The sequence below is a fragment of the Colias croceus genome, chromosome 16, assembly GCF_905220415.1.
Source record: "Colias croceus chromosome 16, ilColCroc2.1".
NCBI classification, from domain to species: Eukaryota; Metazoa; Arthropoda; class Insecta; order Lepidoptera; family Pieridae; genus Colias; species Colias croceus.
Genome location: NC_059552.1, coordinates 2,249,798 through 2,272,826, shown reverse-complemented (window position 1 = coordinate 2,272,826; position 23,029 = coordinate 2,249,798). Strand labels below are relative to the sequence as shown.

At 33.9% G+C, this 23,029-nt stretch overlaps 1 protein-coding gene across 11 annotated transcripts; it reads right to left on the bottom strand.

Moving 5' to 3' along the window:
- Positions 1–1,582: 1,582 nt before the first annotated feature.
- On the bottom strand, positions 1,583–22,052 carry LOC123698336 (protein groucho-like). 11 transcript variants are annotated; one of them, XM_045644921.1, is made up of 18 exons: positions 21,645–22,052; positions 21,466–21,563; positions 21,042–21,105; positions 20,446–20,490; positions 19,777–19,914; positions 19,425–19,457; positions 17,138–17,266; positions 16,577–16,711; positions 15,301–15,423; positions 13,049–13,102; positions 11,746–11,862; positions 11,251–11,387; positions 10,635–10,896; positions 9,156–9,335; positions 6,244–6,322; positions 5,288–5,452; positions 4,134–4,333; positions 1,583–3,796 (listed from the first exon to the last, which is right to left on the bottom strand). In XM_045644921.1, exons 1-18 carry the CDS (start codon positions 21,684–21,686, stop codon positions 3,689–3,691), a joined length of 2,109 nt encoding a protein of 702 aa, XP_045500877.1. In that variant the 5' UTR covers positions 21,687–22,052; the 3' UTR covers positions 1,583–3,688. The 11 variants fall into 11 exon arrangements, with proteins under 11 accessions (XP_045500877.1, XP_045500880.1, XP_045500881.1 ...); XM_045644924.1 differs by having other exon boundaries at positions 15,316–15,423; XM_045644925.1 differs by having other exon boundaries at positions 15,325–15,423.
- Between the last annotated feature and the right edge of the window lie 977 nt (positions 22,053–23,029).

The following is a 23,029-nucleotide window of genomic DNA, read 5'->3' as shown; positions in this document are numbered from 1 at the left end:
TATGTCTCAATAGGCACCTAAATGAAAAAGGTTTTCATTTGTGCGTCAAAAGAAAAACATCACATTACATAAACACACACACATTTAATTATTTTTATCGTAATCTGAGTGTGTTAATTAAAATGATTTATTGATTGATAATCGCCGTGATTTTTCAGTACTTTTCAAACGGGCTACCGTCATTGTTTTAACTATTTTTCAAAGACAGAGATACATACAGAATAAATATACAGAAAATATATTAGAATACAGTTTTAACTTGCAAAAAACATTAGAAATGTTATACACACATATTTAATCTTAATTTTTAAGGGAAAAGCGATTACAGAAATTGAAAATAGCGTTCAGGATTTATAATGGCAGGCACAGAAGAAACAACGGCTCCAATATTTTAAGCTAAAACATTGATGGCAAAAGTTTTATGTTGCCTGTAAATCTTACAAATATTTCATTCTGTACAAACTAGACATTTGAAAACTAAAAGATTCATGAAATCGTTGGAGGCCTGAAGAAGGAATTATTTTTATACGTAGGTATGTTATTTCAAAAAGTTTCAAAGATGGTGTCAGAAGATTGCAAAAGGTTTTTTTTTTTGAGAAAAAATTGTTGATTAACAGGAACTACCACTTTTATCACTATAATAAAAAATTATAATCCATTAATACCGGATTACCGCCGACAAAGTCCTTATAAAAATTATCCGCGATAATACACCTTGATAAGATATACTTTTCATTAGTTTTACAAAAATATCCCTTTTGGCAATATAGTATCTATAATTATTAGCATTTATTATATATTTAGAATTTTTTGATAAAATTTTACTAATGTAAATCATATTGTAATCTACACATGAAAAGTAAATAAATTATTAGTCGAATCGAAAAGAAGCCGATACATAAAGAAGTGTTTAAGAGGGGTTAGGCGGTCAGCGAAAATTCAGCTATTCGGGCCTGAGGTAAGCGGTGAGGGGGTCCGAACTAAAAATCGTAAGCGCCATTCACATTTTTATCAAAAAGTGAATGAAAATATTTAGTATTTTCTAAATCTAAAACAGTCACGAAATCGACAAGGTAAATACCTATGTATTTGTGATTTTATACGAATTATTATCGTAAAATACGGTTGTAATGAGCATTTATATGATATTTTAGAGGTAACTTCAGGATTTTTTTTTATCGAGCAAAATGTTTCCAATCGTGTTTTGGAAACAGTCATCCCATCACACATATGTTCTGTAATACATATTAGAAATTCCAGTGCGAAAAAACTTCAATATTTTCAATTATAGCTCATAGAAAACAGTCCATTTTGCCGTGTTCACCTACTAAGGCCCCTTAAGACTGTATTTTAATCCTTAATCACCACATAGTATAAAACAAAGTCGCTTTCTCTGTCCTTATGTCCCTTTGTATGCAATCTTTAAAACTACGCAACGGGTTTTTGATGCGGTTTTTTTTAATAGATAGAGTAATTCAAGAGGAAGGTTTTAGTATATAATTTATTAGGTTTTAGACAATTCGGGCGGAGTCGCGGGCGGTAAGCTAGTTTAAAATATATGTCAGATAAATAATACAACAAATTCTCATGAAAAATAACATTTAATGAAAAAATTAAATTCATATTTTTACGAATACATTTTAGATCTTTTTGGGCATGTATTTGAGTACTGTTAAATTAAACTATAAACATAATTCAGTCTCTATGTTTATACAAAATTAATATACAATCTAAATTTTATAGGAAGCAACATTTCTTTGAATTAGGATTCACTGGCAACATAATTATTATATGTATTTTATGAAGAAATCATCCCAATTTTAACAACTAATCAAAATATTTATAAGACAACATCCAAATAATTTGAAATAAATTGCATAATGATCACTGAAATGCGTAAAATAAAGTAAATAAATCATAAAATATTACATTATTTACTAGGTACTTCAGTCTGTGATAAATCTACACAAAAATAAATTCAAATCTCTTGAAATACAATTTGAATACACAAAAATATATTTGCAATCGCAATAAATATATGAAAGGGCTCAAGGAAATAAGTTGAACTTAGTAAATAAAAATGATTTTCATATTTATAAAAATATACAATACTTAACACTAAGAATATCGCCTGACAGTGATCTTATAAACAGCAGTGAGCTAGCGACATCTCTTTATTTATTAAATTTACCAGAATAAAGATACCAAAATCCTCGCCTTACTCCATGTCGTGACTGTATTGCCATGAACCTTGAAATCGACTCAAAAATAATAGAAATTGTGAGTAGTACAAGAAATTTTACTGCAGTTTGTCACTTATGGAAAAGGACATATTGAGTATGCTCTTAGTTAAATAAAACAGTTATTTGATTAAAGCACATCACATAAAATATTAAATAGCAATTCATTTTTTTTGTATTTAAACAAAAGAGATATCACGAAACCACTGCTGATTACAATTAATTAACATTAAAAGTTGACTGCATAAGAATGTTTCCTTGCAAGGCAAATCTTTATTTTATAAAATTCAATATTTTTATTAATTTGATAATAAAATGACATTTGATAAAATAAAACTGATCACTATACATTTCAAAGTAAAATTACATATTAATTTAAATTCATTTTGTAGAAAACATTCAAATAGTCAATTTCATAGTACAATGAGACAGAATAAAATGTCACTTAATAATAATAAAAACCACTGCACCGTTACCTTAACCAAAATTAAATCGACAATATACAAAATGCATCTACTTGTTTCCATTACTTAAATATAATACATATAAAAATCAAATATCTATTTAATAAATGCTACTTTAGTTGCAGTCTTCACGCATCCCATTATCTCATAAGTGAGTGTCAAAAACTTGTGTCATCTATACTTAATATTATAAAGCTGAAGAGCTTGTTTGTTTGAACGCGCTAATCTCGGGCACTACTGGTCCGATTTGAAAAATTCTTTCGGTGTTAGATAGCCAATTCATCGAAGAAGACTATAGGCTCATCATCTCGCTAAAATCAACAGGAGCAGAACACTGCGGGTAAAACCGCGGAGCACAGCTAGTTAAAACATAATAGACAACTTTTATTACCCTTATTTTCCTTTAAAAACAATATTTAAGATATGCTGACTAATTTTTGCACCATATAAAACTGCTGAAACTAAGTACTTTCATACTAACAAATTTCTATCTCATACAAATTTATTGTTCGCGTATAATGCTACAAAATAATACTAAATCACCGTGCATAGAACATTTGTGCGTATCATAGCTAGGCCTTGGACGACACGTGATATTTAACAATTAATTTCATATCGTTTCAAGTAGAAAGCTGTAGATAGGCTTAAAGATCGGGAACGGCACATTGAGATGTGTTTTAATAGTTCAGTTGTCTCTTTCTCGCTCATAATAGTTGAATCATGCCATCTTACTTTGACATCTAATTGTGTATGCATGCCATTTTTGACATTGTGTTGGTAACCTATCAACATCTTTTCACTTAAAATATTCTTTTCGCGCCAAAATATACTTAAAAAAAGTGACACTATTCCATCTCACCTTCAAATTTACTGGACCGCAAAACAATTATTGCCTATTGAGATTATCGGTTCGCTACACATCACTTTTCACTATCACTTTCGCTAACGTTATTTTGTTTCACTGTTATATTTCACATCACTATTTCAATACAAAACTTCGTAAACTGTCGCTTTCTTGTCCCCCGAACCCGTCACTATGAACTTATCATCCGAAGACACATCACAACTGAGCACCGACGACGATTCTTTAGACTGAAAAGAGTAAACAAAATTAATGAATGTTTATTCAAGTCGTGAATTTTTGTATTTAAGTATTGAATACCTATATTGTCATTTTATTCAACCAAAGGTGTAATTTCTCCAAATAAAATACTTCACAAGTAATTTAAAAATAAATTATCTGTAATAAAAAATAAAAAAAAAGTATCATGCGAAATAACGTCCAGACATCTTGGTGAAATTTGCCGTATTTTTATTTTTTACTGATTAGCGAATCTTTTCTCACTTTAAAAACATAGATGATTTTTTTTAACTTCTACATACAAATTTAAACATAAAAAATACTTGTCATATTTTATAATCATCTCACCTGAAATATACTAGCTCCATACGGTGTCCTCCACGCATTTAGCAGATTATCCTTGCCCGTGGACACAAACCACTTGCCCGAAGCCGCAAACCGCAGCGATAACACACATGATTCGTGCAAAGCGAGCTGGTAACGGTCCGGTTTGCCCGCGTGGAGTACTTCTACGTGGGAGTTCTCCATTCCTACTGCTAGCCAGGAACCTGGGTGGGCAAATATGGTATGTTTTAGAGGTAGTTTCATATTTGTGAACATGGGTTGAGAGATATAAGGTTATGTGTGATAGAAGTTTTTTGTTTTTTATGTGTTAGTTATCTGTTAGGAATGTTGTGTTAGTTAAGCAAGCAACTGAATGGGCTTAATTTTTAGTTTGTAGGTTTTTTCTTCTTGAATTAGCAAGAAGCATGCAACTTTTAAAATAAACGCAAAAGCAGTGGTGACTCGAAGTAAAGCTCGGACTCAAATAATCGCAACTCAAATATTTCAGTATCTGTATGTCTGCTCTCAGAAGGACTATTCCTGTTTTTACAAAATTTATTTTGCTTCTCCGCTCCTATTTCACATATTATTATAGTCGATTTGTATCACTGGTGTTCCCGCTATTGTATTTTTCAGTTTCACTTCTACTTTAGCATATATCGCGATGTGATATAGCCAACATACCGGTGGGACAGTAATAATAATAATAGACGGGCATTTCTCCGCAACTCGACGTCAAGCGCCTATTTTGCGTGAGAGAGGGAGGTGGGGGGAAACCAGCTAAAACTGAAACCACCCGAGCTCCTCCATGAAGCCAAGCAGCTTGTGAGGGCTGCCAAAGGCTTCTGGGAGGGACCCAGGAGACCCCAGGTATCTTGCCCTGTACTCCGCAACCCCCTTACATTCCATGATGACGTGGGCTGCCGTTTCCTCGGTCGCCATGCATGCTCTGCATAGCGGACTGTCTGTGATCCCTAGATTGAAGAGATGTTTGTTAAAGGGGCCGTGCCCTGTGAGGGTCCCTGTTATTACACGTAGTTGCACTCTACGTAGGTTGAGAAGCCGACGTGCAAGTCTCGAGTCAATGTCCGGTAGGGCTTCTCTGGCTTGCTTGCAGTCAGATCTGCTTGACCATTCCGCTCTCTGAACAGTGCTAGTGAGCTGAGTAATCATCTTACCGGTGGGACAGTATCCCAGCGAGAATATCTGGCTGGAGAAGTCGTGCTGGTGCAGCTGGCGGCCCTCGCGCAGGTCCCACGAGCGCACCGTGTTGTCCAGCCCGCCCGTCCACAGCCGGCTGCCGTCCGGGCTGATGTCGATGCACGACGCGCCGTCCGTGTGACCTGACACACATACATTATTATATAAATAACTATATAAATAAGTATACAAAAAAAACAAATCTTGTTAAATAAAATAATTAATACAGTTACTCTAAACCACGTTTCGCACCGACACAGGTGTGAACTTGTGAAGGAGCGCAGCGCGGCGCATTTTTCATTGTCAAATTATAATCGACATTGTCCTCGTTAAAGTAAAATTAAAAATCAAATAACAATTTATTCCCGAGAAGCATCGAAGCGTCACGTGCGAAAGATACCGCGCTGCGCTTTATGAATATTATTTTTTAATGAGGACGTCGATAATAGTTTGCCTACGAAAAATGCTCTGTTCTGCTCTCCGCCATATCTGCACAGCCCTTAGGGTGATGCTATACGAGCGGTTTTCCCGCCGCGGGAATCCGCTTCTGAACCGCACTAGTCACAATTTAAAATGAAAGTTGTATGCTGCATACTACACTGCGCGGTTTCCCGTCGCGGTTCACAGGCGGGACAAATTCGACCGCCGCATGCAGCGTCAAACCGCCGCTGATAACCGGCGCTTTAAACTACACGGGCGGTTTCCCGCTACGTACATCATTCGGCGCGGGATCTTAGCGTTCGCTCGTGGTGTTCAAATGAACAGAAAACAGCGATAAACCGCGTCCCGTGTAGTTTGATGGTCTGCGGCAGCTTTGGCGAGCGGTTTCCCGCGACGGGAAAACCGCTCGTATAGTATCACCCTTAGTGGAGAAATTCAAGTATTTTCAGCGATCTAAAGTTAACAATATTGTATTAAAATAAAGATGTCTTACCTTGGAATTGCCTAACTAATGTTTGATTATGTAGATCCCAGACTGCGATATTCCCGTCAGAACAACAACTGAAGCAAACCTGAAATCAAATATTTTTATGTCATAGAAAGTATTCCATTTATTTAAAAAAAACTTTATTATTTGATGTTAATGCTGTTTCGACAACAGATTGAAGATTTTTGCATAGTATCAACAAAAAAAAATTCAACAAAAATTTTCAAAAACGATTCGAAATAATTGTTTATGGCATACAAGCAGACGGCGTTCGCTGGGCTCGACTAAAACGCACACCAAACGCAGAGACGCGCACGCAGCGGTTAACGTTGACGGCTGAGAGGTATTACCGCATGGCGTGAACGATGTGTTATCCTAATTCGCTTCAAAGAGGTTCATACGTGTCAACTGTTAGTTCAGCGATCAGCGTGCATACAATCAGCCGAATGGTACATCTATCGGTCAATTAAGGAAAGCTGGCATGTTCACAGTACTCACACTTATGCAATTTCACTTACAGTATGTTCAAAAATAAATGCGACTCTAGTTTCATTTTCGACTTGAATTGTAAAATGGGTGCGTTGTAGATAAATATATTATGCAAATATAATTATGAAAGCTCTCATAATTTACCTGTAAAATTATACTTTAAAAGTAAATCAATTGATGAAGTTAATTATTTATTCTAATAATAATCAATTGGATAAAAGTATTAATAGTCATTCAATCATCAAATAATAATTAAATTTCAGGTCATAAAAACAATACAAATAACACGTGCGCTCACTCCCAACACACGGATGGTTGTTTTGATAATGATTTAAATAACGGACGTCTTCTGCAGTTGCGGACCAGTCTTGTCCTGACTTTAGTCGAGTAAAGATATTATATAAGAACAACACAAATAATATTATATTTGTAGTTAGTACGTAATACCTACCAATACGCGCTAACAAATATGTGTTACATGTTTATTGTATAATATTCACACTATTGGTTTTAAACTCAAACTCAAACATTTATACAATTAGACTTCTTCTAGAAGCACTTTTGAATCGTCTTAGCAGTTTAACAGTTTTAACATTTACCACCAATTCAGAGAGCAGTATCTATAGAGAAGAAGAAGAATCTATTTAATCATACCTAATCGTAATCTTCTACTTCACTGAAACTTTCATCGCTCGAAGAACTCGCCGTCAGTAAATGAGTCAGTGTAATTATCTACTTTTGGTTCTATAATTGAATATATTTTTCCTCATGTTCTCGCGTCTTTCTCCAAACGTCACTAAACATATCCAGACTAATATGGCATTTGCTTCCTTTCTAAATAATTCTTCCACAGTTTTCAAGTTAAAGTTCACATTTTGTGATGCTACTTTCCCTTTAATTATGCCCCATAGTAGGTAACTCTATTGGGTTGAGTTCTGGATGGTATGGTGGAAGGCGCAATACACTATGTCCATGATCTTTGAAGATTGCATCAAGTAAAAATTGTGTATAGTTTGGCTTATTTTTTTTTAATAATGTTATAACTCTGATTATTAATTAGTAATTTGATTTTTGAAAAAAAAAAATGCCGATTTTAGTCAAAATTTATATTTTTCTAACAAGATCCTTATCATCCAAATTTCCACCTTGGTGAGAAAAATTGACATTTCTAATGAAAATGAACAAAAAATTAAATGATTTTATTAAATACTGTAAAATAGTCTATAATTCTTCCATTTACTGTATCACAAAATTCTTCATAGATTTTTAGATATTCGTACTACACCAATTACATCACCCTGTATTTATAAACAATTGCAAAATATGACACATACATAGGCCGGGAGATACTGACACAAAATTTCGGGTCATTTGTAACAGAATGGCGGTTCTAAGGTCTTATTACGCAATGACTAAAATAAAAATGATGGTCAGAACGCTGGTACCGGCGGACTAGTCGCGTGGGCGTTAGTCGAACTCGTCGTATAAATAGCGAAAGTCAAACGATTTGTAACACAAAAATTTTAGAATTTACCGATAGCCCATAAAAAAGATGTAGTCCGCCAGTACCAGCGTTCTGACCATCATTTTTCTTTTTGTCGTTGCGTACTAAGACCCTTCTAGACCGCCATCCTGTTACAAATGACCCGAAATTTTGTGTCAGTATCTCCCGGCCTAACATGTGCAATGTGTAAATGTGTTGACGTTCCAGCTCTTCTTAATATATCTATACACATTTGTGCGAATAGCGAGGCGAAAAATGAAACAATGAAATTATGAAAAAATGAAATAATGTAAACAATGCACTTGCTATTCGCCTTGATTCGAGTATTCACGATAAGCCCTGTTTTTCGGACGTAACCAAAGCGTGTGTGACGTGTCAGAAGTGCAACTTCTTTGGCAAGATTCAAAGATATCAAAATTGTCGCCCAAATCGCAGATACGTGACGGTATTGCCATGACGCAACTGATATTTTACTTTAAACTCGCCTAAAAAACTTTCACTTCAAAAATAAATGTTTCTTTCGTTCATACGAATGTTAAGTCGAAAATCTTCTATAATATAAAAATGAATCCCAAAATGTGTTGGTAAGCGCATAACTTTAGAACAGCTGAACCGATTTCTTTAATTCTTTTTTTATTATATTCCTTGAAGTGCAAGGATGGTTCTTATGTAGAGAAAACGTGAATATGTATTCATTTGTATATTAAGTTGTTTTAACTTTCAATGTCTAAATTTGTGTGGTGTTTACCTATCTAAAATTGTACACTTAGATTTAAGTTTAATTTTATGTATATTTGTCAATTTGTGTAACAATTTCTGGTAAACCTTAATAAATAAATAAATAAAAAAAAAAAAAAGTACCACGGGCGCAGCCGGGGCGGACCGTTAGTATCACATAATTATGAGTGGAATAACGAATAGTCACCTTGCTGTCGGGGCTGATGGCGAGCGCGTAGCAGGCGGGCGCGGAGGAGGTGAGCTCGGCGCGCATGCGCGGCGTCGGCGCCGACAGGTCCCAGATCGACAGGTTGGACGCCTCGCCGCCCACCAGCAGCGTGCGCCCGTCCGGTAATAGCTTCACCGAGCGGATGTAGTTGTCCCTTTGCTGCAATCAAATAAACACAGATATAATAGAGAGACTACTACTATAGTAGAGCCATTTTAATAGGCAACATTTGACAGTTAAACAAAATTCAACAACGTAACCTAGTAACGACGACATAGAATAACATGATATTTCGTTTTGTTAGAACTGCACATTTGCTTAACTTTTTTCAATTATGATTACATATTTATAATAATAATGACCGATACATTAAGTAATTTTAAAGCCCGGCATTCACTACACGCGCCGCGAGCCGAGCCCCGAGCCGTACCAATCCGTGGACAAATCCGTCATCGCCCACACACTACACGTCTATCACTATCCGTCTCCAGTCGGCGAGCGCCGCGCCGAGCCGCGAGCCGCGCACAACTACACATACACACGCAGATTTGTCCGCGGACTTGTCGCCAGCTACAAATCCAGCGGATGGGTGCGCCTGTGAATGGTACCCTTAAGATTTCATTCTACTGATAAACCATACTAAACATAATAAACAATTTCTGAATTGAAGAACTGACGTCGCTACAATTTTGTGTCAATAAACCTTTTTTCTATTTAAATAGCAGAGACGTTACTCTAAAAATCGAAATCTGACATCTAGAATCGAATGCATTGATTACTTGTGAATAAAAATCATCATAAATTAATAAATTCGATTGACAAATGTTTCAAATCCGTATCGATTAATTCACTTTAATCGATGTTTTTAAGCAGGTTACCTCTCTTCGAAGATAAAATTGATAGACGTCAAATGTTGCCTATTAAATTGGCTCAACTATAATTATAAATACTTTTCAATAAAAATAAAATAAATTATAAGAATATTACACACAATATACGCAATTGGTAAGTATTCGTTTAGGCGATTATCACACTGCCACGTATTATTTTAAGTGTTATATCGATACGCATCTACGCGCCTACTTGCGGGATTTCAATTTATACAATCGTGTAAAGAGCTAAATTACGTTTTGTAGATTCATGAATTTCGTTCCAAACAGTTCGCTTTTGGCACGAAATAACGCACGACGCTGTGCGACTTAGCATGCTATACGTCTCGTGCGTTTCTGTCGCACCGACGCGCATGTACGCATGTTTCACCACTTATACGCGCGTGATCTGAATCAACACGCGTGGATGCATTTTCTGAACATGTTCCATAAATACACTTACAAGCGACATTAAAAAATACATTCGCACTAAGCTGCGTTTTACATGGCAGTGTATACGCCTTTACTATTATAACACAAAATATATTGTTAAAAACATTTTTTTTTTTTCAATTAAATCACAACTAACCAAACAGTCCAACTGCGACAGCGGCTCGAGCGTGTTCGGGGATCCCGGGCTAGTGATGTCCCACAACTTAACGCAACCCTTGCCGCCCGTGTACGCGTGCCGTGCGTTAGATCCTAAAGACAACGCGACCGCACATACAACTTCCCCATGTGGGAGTGTGGCAACCTGTCGGGCTCCACGCGGGATCCCGGGCCCTACGAGTGCATCCGCAGGGAAGGGTACGGGTTGCAGCGGCCCGCCGCATGTGTGGTAGGAATACGCTCTGTAGGCATAAATCATTTTATGAGAAGCATTTATTATTTCCTCAAAAATTTTGTATATTTCAAGATAGTGTTATATTATATTACAAATAGGTTAATATTGACTCATTATTAATACTTGAAAAAACGCAGCAAGACTATTTTAATGAAGTAAAGTTTAAGCAAAATAACTACATTCTAAATATTTTGCATATACAATAGATGCAACTTGCAAGTTATAAGATAACATCAAACACAAATGTCTGTATATAGATTTCATGATAACGATTGAATTCCAAAATGTTTTAGTTGCATTTTTTTTTTCAATATTATTAATACTGTGCAAACTTGTATTATTATAAAAAAAAAACACTAACGGTTTAGCAGGCGGCATGCCATTGGTCCTATGCCCGTCAAAAGGGAGGGGGGTGCGGTAAGCAGCGTATGGGGGAAATGCGTATCGGCCTGTCGGTGTTGGAGCCCGGCCCTTCGCCCCTGGAGTTCCAGGCTTCTCCTGCAATGTGATTATTTTATTATAGATTGTTTTTAAGTGTTAGCAATGTAATCTTCCTCTTAGTCGAACCCATTAATAAAAGAACTTGGTTTTTACGTTTCTTGCATTGCGTATTTACAGCATGTAATTGCGTATTTACGTTTTTACAGCATTTAATTAATAAGAAATAAATATAAATTCCAAAAGCATGTTCATGCTATGTATGATTTTTGTACTGTTTAATTGTATGTAATAAAAATAAATTTCATTTATTAACATCGTCTCTTATTTAACCAAATGACATATAGGATCTATTTTCCACATTAATTTGTGTAAATATGTATGAATGATTTTATTAGTAAAACAATTGTATACTTACATCTTTAGAGCTCTTAGGAGTGGATCGACTCGATGAGGAGCCTGATCTCGACGGAGGTCTTGGACCATTTTCCGTTCTCTCGCCCTCTGTGCGTACACTTGGTGACCCTCTTTCCTCCTGAAAGTGATATTTTTAAATAAAAAAAATATATAAGGATCATTTATCACTCAAAATAATGTAAACGGGAATATTGTAGACAAAATTTTAGTTCTACCTTTGAACAAAATCTAAAATTTTCGATGTAACATGTAATTTTAGAACTCATATATTGTTCCATTTGTTGATTATTGCGATTATCGATTTTTTATTGTTAACAAACACAAAAGCTAAAATCGTTGTGTTTCTTTTCAAACTTGAGTTTAGAATAGTAACTTAACTTCGCAAGAAATCTCCTTTCAAACTTTAGTGGCGACTACACCACCGCAACTAGCGCCCCCCAACATTTTATTTTTTTACTCCTAAACCAGATCAAATTTAAAAAATCTAGCTCGGTACTTTGCTAGTATATTACTTGTAGTATTTTTGGTATTACTTTTCATTATTTTGCATTCGGTAAATTAGGATAGTACGGGAGCTAGCAACGTTTAAAAAAAAGTCATTTTAGTATAGTTGGGTTTTTGATATACTGTTTCTCTTGCTATTTCGGTTAGAGTCCGGGCAGTCTGGCTGGCCGCAGTGGTTGCGTTTATTAGTGCGTGTAGAAGGATAAGTAACACAGTGATTACTTATCTTTCACTGGGACTCATGTTGATGTAATTTCACTTATTTCGATGACATTTTAGTTATTTTGAAATAAAAATTGCGTATGGCACCTATTTTACAACGAAAAAAACGTCTTGCAATAAAAAAATTATGTCTGATGGATCTATCTAAAGGCAAAAGATTAAAAATTACGCGTTAAAAAATGACTTTAAATTAAGGATATTTTCCTGTGCAGATAAGATGCGCACTAATAAACGCAACCACTGCGGCCAGCCAGACAGCCCGGACTGTAACCGAAATAGCAAGAGGAACAGCATATCAAAGAACCAACTATACTAAAAGTTCTCTAGAATAATGAACAGTTAGAATAGTGAAAAGTAATACCAAAAATACTACAAGTAATATACTAGCAAAGTACCGAGCTAGATTTTTTAAATTTGATCTGGTTAAGGACTAAAAAAATAAAATGTTCGGTGGCGCTAGTTTCGGTGGTGTAGGCCTCTTAAAATAGTAACTCAAATTCGTAAAATTATCTTGAAGCAGAATTAATTAATAACCAATTAACATTTACAATAATATAGTACGAGAATATAATACTAACCTCATTAGCAACATCTACAACCAAATCTTGATCGCTCTTTTCTGCATCACTATCCTGGAATATCAAATATAAAAATGGTTGAAATTAACGCATGAAAGCAATTTTAATATCAGCAAACACTGTAGCAATAAACTAAAAGCAACTTTATACAAAGCGTTATAAAGCTTAAAATTGGTTGTCTGTTTTGGTATTCATTTGCAATATTCATTTCTTTAATAGATACTGTAATGGTTAGATAGTAAGATAATAATATCCCATAAAATTTGACTAAAAAAATGTATATTTTATAAAATTCTGTACACAACTAACCCTTTCTATTATCACATTAAACACAAACATTTATTACCACTTAATATCAGCGACCACGAAAATTACTATCGTCAAAGTATTCGTATTAGATAGGGAGGCGAGGTAGCTAAATGGCGTAATTCAACGGCGTCGTCGAGACTTATCAAAATCGAAAGATAAAATAATTTCGAAAAGAAAAGCTTCTATGGTAAAAACCATTTTAGCGGTGGGTTTGGCGTTTACGGATTTTCAAAAATGTAAAAAAAAACAGTTACTTGGGCATTCTCGAGCGCGTCAGATATTCATACTACGTATGCTCCAAGTGCCTCTGATAACAGCGGTATACTAATCTGCCGGTTTGCGTGGTGGGGCTAGGCATATAAATTCATCAAAAATGCACAAAAAAAAATTTACTCGAGCGCGTCAGATTTTCGGAAGGGGTGTTAAGTAGGCCCCAAGGAAGCTCCCCTTAAAAAAACTGACGATTACGGCATGACGATAAGTTACGATGAATTTTTGAAAATGCAGAAAAAAAAAGTCCTTTTGAAATACTCGAGCGCGTCAGATTTTCATAGGGGAGGTTCATCTCGGTATCCTGAAAGCATATTTTCTTAATCTGACAAAAATGTTGGTGGGTTCTCTTAATCTGACCGAAAAAGGTTTGTGGGTTTCTTTTTTTTAATCATCGTTATTTCATATCAATTTTTCTTAACACCCTCAGTTTTCGAGATATACTCAAAAAACCGGGAGTTTGAATTTTTATAATGCTTCAAGTAAAAAAGTTTTAACTTTGGACAAAAATTAAAAGAGACCTTTTTTTGTAAAATAAAATTACCTTTTTTGTTTATTTTTTTGGAAAAAGTAAAGTTCGCGACTTATATGCTGCAACGCGTTTTTTGGAAGAAGAAATGGCTCCTCCAGACTTCCGGTCATGCGGAAACCGGCAGATTTTGTATTTTTAGTAAGTTTTAGATTATATTCTTCAAAATACAAAATAAAAACAATCGCGCTCGAGAATGCCGGATTAACGTTTTTTTTTTTTTACAAGTTCGCGACCCTATAACACGGCGGCGTCAAGGACTTATGGTCAGATTAGTTAAATTTAGTCTTAAACCACTAAAATCAACCCCCAATATCTTAATCTGACGCGCTCGAGTATTTCAGACTATCGATTTTTTTTTACTAATCTGATCGTCTATCTTAGGCGCGCGTCACTACATATAGAGCTAAATAGTTAACAAGGTTGTTCTATTAGGTCTAAGGTATCTCTCATATCTTAAACTGCCACGCTCGAGTATTACAGAAAATTCCCCTCTTCGCCTCCCTATCTATATTGGCGAGAGCATTTGTATGGGAATTTGAAAAGCGCCCCTGCCGTGCGAAAAAGGACTAATTTTACATGTGAGAATTTTTGAAGTGAAAATTTCTTTAGCGGCGTTGAGCACTTTTTCTGTAATGGGTATAAAATCTTAAACTCGCGTCAGGGCACGTGACCTGATCGAAAAAGCGTAAGACGGATGGAGAGAACTCAACGTTAATAATAAAGTTTTCACTTCTGCCGGCACTCCCGGAGTGCAACCCGTCTTTTTTTTTATTATTTAATAATAAATTACATTTATTTCTTATTCTTTCATAGACATGGACATATTCATTATAGTTTTGTTCACAAATAAAAAGTATAAGTGGCACCCGTTTTAGGCTTAGTTCGAAGAACTAGCCTGTGTATACCGGCACCAGCTTCTCCCTAAGTCATTCATAATGACATCATACTCTCTATAACGATACGAATACTGTGACGCTATTTATCGTGCTCGTACTTCAGGTTCTATGCGTTGAACAAGTACCTGTTCTTTGATAAAAAAAAATCAATTAGACTTAACAATCCCCTTTCAATCACACGTAGCTACACCAAAACCAGCCAACCAATCGCACACAGCAAGCGATCGAGTACAAATACCACTAACACTAGACACACTGACATATCCCACCTTGTCCTCCTTCCGTCGCTTCGCGTCGAGCGGCTCGGGCTCGGGCGAGCGCGGCCGGTACTTCTGTTCGCGCTCTAGAGGCGATACTGAGCGACGCTGCTGATTATAATAAAATATATAAATAAATAATAAAATTGTGCGGACGTTATTTTCTATATATAATATTATAAAGCTGAAGAGTTTGTACGTTTGAACGCGCTAATCTCGGGAACTACCGGTCCGATCTGAAAAATTCTGTCGGTGTAGCCCATTTATCGAGGAAGCCATTATCATCACGCTACGACCAACAAGAGTGGAGCCACGGGGGTGAAACCGCGCGGAGCAGCAAGTTTTCATATATAAAACCTTTTCATATTAATTAATAAAATTTATCATCGGATAAAAATGAAAGACTATATTTGTTGCTGAGCGCAAATCTTGAGAGCTGCTGAACGGATTTCGTTAAACCTTTTTATAATATTTCTTGAAGTACGAGGATGTTTCTTATGGAAAGAAATCGTCATGTACCACGGGCGAAGCAGGGGCGGACCACTAGTAATTAGCTATTCAAAAAACTTGTAAAAAGCATGATTTAAAATACAATTAAACACCTAGAAGCAACTAGATTTATTGTAATTTTAAAGTACTTAGTTTTCCTTAAAAATTAATATAATTTAGTGAGGACGAAACTAAGACGTCACAAGTTAATTACGTATATCTTTAATCTGTGTACATTACATGTCTATAAAAAGACAAATCTTACATAACAACGTACAGTAATAAATCAAACTCGGTATTTAAATGTTTTATGGTTTCATTACGATTCTGTTATTTAACATTGTTATTGATCTTATTTTTAATCGTTTTTCCTAGCAACATCGTAACTGACCATTCAATTGAGAATATTAAAATAATTTATTTATTGAGTAGCTTATAAAAATGCTATAATAATCCGGAAAACTTGAAAAAAAAAATGTTAGGCAGAAGGATTACTATAAAAGATCTTTTATTCTGTTACAGACTACAGTATAGTTTTGGAAAAAAGTCTACCTGCTTCTCGTATTACATTCGTTCATTTTCAATACATTTAATTTTCTATAGACGTATTATAGTAAGTGTGGCAATACTTCAAGGTAAGACTTCTTCCAAACTAAAATCAAAAGAGAGAAGCAGATGGTCCCTGCAATTTTCTCTCTCTTTCTAACCCAATTAACAAGTTACCCAACTCAAACTATATAACTATGAAAGCGTTACTTCTTTTTGTTATATTTACCTGTTGGCTCATAGCTCTTGAAGCGGCTAGTCTATCGTCCTCTCTGGGGGGAGGGGGTTGTCCCGGCAGGAGGGGGGGTGGCGCCGGTCCACCTGATAAGGGCGGTTTTATATCCGATGGAGGGGGTAGTTCCACCTATAAATATTTATGAATAATTTGTTAAATAAGCTTGTTTAACGGTAAATTGTATCTAACTTTTATATTTGATTACTGTCATTGTATGTGTTATAAATACACTTACATAAAATTATGATCATAATTATCATCCCTCTACTTGACAGTAGTGTGTTGAACATCATCGGTCGCATCATACTTTTTTTTAAATTAAACTGAATGTTTGAATCTAATTGTTTATTAAAATCACAATGTAAAATACATGTTTCACTTTGGCCTTAACTAACACCATTAGAAAAAAATTGGAGACATATATCTTTAACATGTAAGGTAGATTTCTCCACATAAACAGGATGGGACTTCTTAGTTTATATACATATAAAGTCACTTAGTTAAATTCTACCTAAAAAAATATGTATTATTGTCAATACACGCCAAAATTCTCACCTTATGCGCCGGCGGGGGTAAGTGCGGCGCCGGCGGCGGTCCCGCGCCGGGGAACAACAACCCGCCCGCGCCTAACAACGCGCCCGCGCCCGCTACGCCGTGCGGCAGGCCGGACGCGTGGATCTGTTGCTGGAAACATTCCCTTGTTACGAACGTTCCGAGGTGGCTGGGTATCTATTATAGTGTTCGATGTATTATACAAGTGATAACTGCGTTAAAAACAACCGACTTCAAACTTGCAACATTTACAAATACAGACAAAAATGCTCATAAAATAAAAACTACTGGGCCTATACGAATAAAATTTTTATGGGACCAATTCGACACCATCCCGCATCGAACAAAAAAAGAATCACGGTAAATCGGTTCAGAAATCGCGGAGTAATCGATGTACATACATAAAAAAAAACATACCGGCCGAATTGATAACCTCCTCCTTTTTTTGAAGTCGGTTAAAAAGTGGAACTTCTTTAGGCGCGTTGAGAGTATTATTTCAAGGTCGTGTCATGGCAATACCAGCCGAATTGTATGTACCTGTGCTGTGTACATACAATTTGGCGGGCATTTTACCGCAACATGTGATTAAATTTGTGTACAATTAGTCAGAATTGTCAGCTGTGATGTGTACCTTTTTTAATAAATAAATACCGTCACGTCATGAAGTAAAGCGACGATTTTGGTATCTTTGAATCTGAGTTTTGAAACCAAAGAAGTTTCACTTCTGACACGTATGCTCGGCGCACACGCTCTTTTAGACGCCTGGGACGTTAGAAACAATATGGACCCCTATTTTGTAGTCTTTAACGCTGCTCGCACACGAGCACGAGACAACCACGAGACATAATACGATCCACAGGTATAATTGCTAATATATTATGGGTTTAATGATATATATGAAACACTATAATAGAAATTGATAAAATTCACATATTATAATATAATTATAAATAAGTGATAAATAAAAATAACAAATATTAAAACTACATTATGGTGAATGGTGATCTATAAAAAAACACATAAACAACTACTAAAAACATAAGAGTTTAAGAACAAATATAACACAATTTTTTATTACACAATAAAAGTGATGATTACACAAGAATGAAAAAACCCAGAAACGAAAATAAAGCAAATAACACTTATGAATAATGAATCATGACCCATATAAACAATAGGTACTTATGTATCCAGTATTTTGTCAAAGGTTTTTTTTTTTTTTAATTACAAAAAGTTTGATATGATCCAACTATCACGCCCTAGCAAATGATATTAAAATGATCGTTAGATACATAATTATGACAATAGAAAACCACCTAGCTGAATTAGAAACCCCTTTACAATCGTGAAATTGCGTGCAAGATAAGTTAGTTAAAAATAATAAAGTGCTCCGAGTTAGTTGCATCAGTAGATCTTTACAAAACATTGGATCTCTCCTAGAACACAGTATTTAAACTGTTAAAATTGAACTATAGTTTAGTGACAAGAATCATTTTATAACCTTTTTCGGAAAACCTATAAGTACCTATATTTATCAAATACAAGAAAGAGCATAACAAAAAAAATTACTAAAAATGAAATAAAAATAACTCTCAAGCCACATGTACAGTGCGTCATGAAAAGCAATAACTATGTGAAGTCAACGGTGCTTGAATTTAATGGAATAAAGTTAGGCATATGGGAAACTCCATTAATTTTATATGAAAATGTCGATATGAAATAGAAACGGTTATATTAATGACCGAGATATTGATTTGTGGCTGCTATTAAAGTCCAATCACAATGTATTGTATTAGAACGATGGGCACTCAACCATTTCATAATGTTTTGTAATATGATTTATGAATAAATAAAGATTTTCAGTTATCTAGTATTTGTTTTAGTTATATTATCTTTTTGGGTGTTTAAATAATAAAGTGCCTATATCTTTTAGGTCAATATATTATGAAAAATACAATTTAAGGTATTGTTACAGATTTATCTGTGAATATTAGTTTTATCAAAACATAGGAAAAGCCTACATTTGCCGTGTTGAGATCCTTGACTCACATAAAATCTGTATAAACTGTGTACAAGACTGTATTTGCTATAGACAGACTTCCTAATCTAAAGCAAACTACATAACAGCTTTGTTTAACATACTTATCAAATAATTATATTTACAACGGAATTAGTTCACACTAAAATGTAATGAGATGTCTACGAAAAAAATAATAATCTTGCAACACAAAAGTGGTGTTAATCACAAACAAAAAAAACATAAAACCAAGCACATGTTTGACTAACTTACAAGAAGTTGCTGCAGTCCCTGTTGTTGTTGTTGCTGCGGACAACATTTAAAAAATACGCTCAATTATTTATTTTTTATATTGTAACAACAAATTACCTGATTTAAGCATTATCTACAAACACAATCGCATAAACCATCAACCTTATCTCAATTAAAGTAATTGAATATGTAATCCCTTAAAAAATATTGTATCCAAAAACCAATTCAAGATAAATAAGTCGAAGAAATTCGGGAATTTGGTCAGTAAAGAAATATTTTCTAAAGTTAACAGGGTTCAGTACAGCATTATAAAAATAGATAGTCAGTAACCATTTTGTTTGTATTTACATTGAAATACGAACAAAAAACTTACCCCTATGATAGCATTAAGTTCAGACATAGTGACCTGCTTAGCTCTCTCCACGGCGGAGGCGACTTGCTGTTGGTGCTCTTGAGCGAGGAACGGCAACACTTGTCCAATTATTGCGCTTAATCTCTTCGCTATTTCCGTCTAAAACATTATGTGCAATCAGCTGAACTAATGATTTATAAAAAATTATATTAGTAGCAGACTACCAGGAATAGACAAATATAGTGGGTGGTCAACTAAATGAGAATGTTAGAAATGTTCTAGAAAGTTCTCTATTATGATTTAGTAAAAAGTCAAGTGTATTCAAGACAAGAATGCACTATCATCAGCTCTAGCAGTTCTAATAGATATTTTATATAGCTATACAATTGTACATATTATAAGCTACATTCTTATAATATAAAAATTTGGATAATTATAACTAATTGTTATTATTACTTTTCATCAAAGTAATTACTATTGTAATGAAGGAGAAAATACATTCCGTTGGCTTCAATTAAAACTCTTGCACAATGAAACTACAGATAAAAAAGGTATAATGAAAATTGCTTCAAGTAATAGACATGAAATAATTATAAAACAAAGCAATAAAGTATATTTATGTTTTAGCACTCATAAATATGGACAATTTGTATTGTACTCATAGAATAACGAGGCAATAAAATAATTTACCTGCTTGTGCATTTCAACATTCAATCCATAGGACATCTCGTAATACTGAAAAGAGAAATAAATTAGGTTAGATACCTTTCAGAAACATAAAATATAAAACAAATAGCATATTTTTTATGTATATGTGAACAGAATTAAACATCTGCATCGTAATGCTATGAAATAATTTTGGCCATCTTTATATTAATATTCTAAATCATTAATAGATAAATTATTAATAACCATGTGCTTTATGTGTTTGAATTGTTATTAAATTTTAATGATGAGTACACCAAGACAGAAATGATTTTAACTGGTGGTAATAGCAGAAATAAAAAAATGTTGTGTGGTTTTATGAAACCACGGTAAAAGTGAAACTTTTTTCATACTATAGACATTTAACTAAAAATTATCGTATTTGTACGATAATTATCGTACGTATCGTGCGTCACGCGACATGCGCTACACAGACCAAAAAGTTTGAGACGATGTAATAAAAGTTTCACTTTAAAAATAATATTCCTTTAAGATGACTAAGAAAAGATTGTAACACATTTTTATACATGAAATACTCTTTACAAGTAATAATGTGAATACTGCAAATTAAGAACTCTTACCATAACATAATGCCGTTGCATTTCGGTTTTTTCACTAGCTAGTTTCTCACATTCTAATTTTAACCTGTAAAATAACAATAGATTAAAACAGATATTTTAAATTACTTTCTTAATTGGTTATTATAACTGTTAATTTATAATTTGCAAACTAATGTTGAATTGTTAAAGAGTTTAAAAGAATGGCTTCATTTACAAAGTAATTATTTCAACTTTAATAAGTTAGTATACAGGTTATAGTTTAAAGGGTGAAAAAATAATAAAAATAGAGTACGAAATAGCCTCAAACTGTAATAATTGTGGCATGATATTCATGACCCTCAATCAATTTCTTAATCATGAAATAGGACATTCAACTTACTGATAGCTACATTCGAAAATTATTGTACTTAAGGAAAATTTTAAATTGAATCACTTGAAAACTTACGTATGATATTGTGCTTGTAAAAAATTAAATTCTTCCTTTATTCTTTCTAAAGTATCCGCTATCGTAAACTTTATCGGACCTGCCGAGGGTTGAGGCCCCTGAAAAAAAATATCACGACATTCCATAAAATTCAAGTACAATAAAGTTAACATATAGGCTAATAAATAAATTAAACAAACCCGAACTGCTCCAGCCGGGTGCCGCGTCGGTGTAGGATACATTTTTATTCTTCTTAAAATTAAATAAAAATACACAATCAAATAGAACTCGTCTTAAAACTGACACCGCTGTAAGTTGATAGCACCATTTCCAGTAACTCAACCTCTGCTATAATGCACTAAACACTTTTCCGTAATAACACACTAAGCACAATGATATGCACAAACTTTGATTATAAACTTTTAAATTAACAATCATTATCTCGACATTTGAGATATATATCTCTTCCACTTTATTTTATGTTTCAATCAATGACCTTAGCTATTGTTATTAAATCAAACATTTTATTAAAATACAACAGATATTTTTATGAAAAATAGTATCCATAAATCCACGCCGCAATTTTGGTGTCATGTCATATCCATCCATCATTCACTTCATTCGTCAACCACAGACAAATGTTACCCAATTTAAAATATAAATCTACTATAATTATAGATGTTTAAACATAATTTTATTTAAATTATTAATGCTTCAGAGAAAATTTTGTGGATAGGAATAACAAACGAAATAAGAAAAATCTACTAAACTATATAAAATAAAATTCACTGGAATACACGACCACCATTATTTTGAGGTATACCTAAATAATATGTTATTCCAGAAGTATGATAGCACTTTTTCAGTAATTTCGAACGATCTATTTATATTGCTTATACAACACTTAATCATCATTTTATTTCAAAATTAATTACAAATAAAAATAATATTATATTGTTAAACAAAGAACTACTAACTAAATTTTTACCTGTAACCTGGGTAAAATTCACAATACTGACAACACTAGCACAGACGTCATATTGTACAGATATTAAATTATTATGTACTCTATAAAATAAATAATTTTATAAAGCTGTATAAAGTGTTCATCATAAAATAATTAATAGGTACTCGGATCGATTTCAAAACTTTTTTTATCTACTAATTTGTCGATATAATAAATAAGTCTCGCTATCCCATGACTTTTTTCATTTCATTTTTTTACCCTCGCTCTTGAATTTATTAAAAGTTCAATTTTAGAAAATATCTAGATAGATAGGTTCGAGATTCATAACAAATTTTAAGTCAGGTATAAAAACAAGATTTGTTATTATGTATATCGTATGAATATACTTTGAGAATAGCTATTCTAATCATCATGAATTGAAAAAGAGAAAAGTAATAATACGCAAGTAATATAAACTAAGATAATAATCAAAAATGTTTTAATTACGTATTGTTTTAGACGTATATTTTAATCTAATATTATACGAACACAGTATACGAATTTATTGGAGTTAAAACGTTTTCTGTAAACAAAGTGCTGTACTTGTAAATGGCAACATTTAAATTGAATGTTCGCATT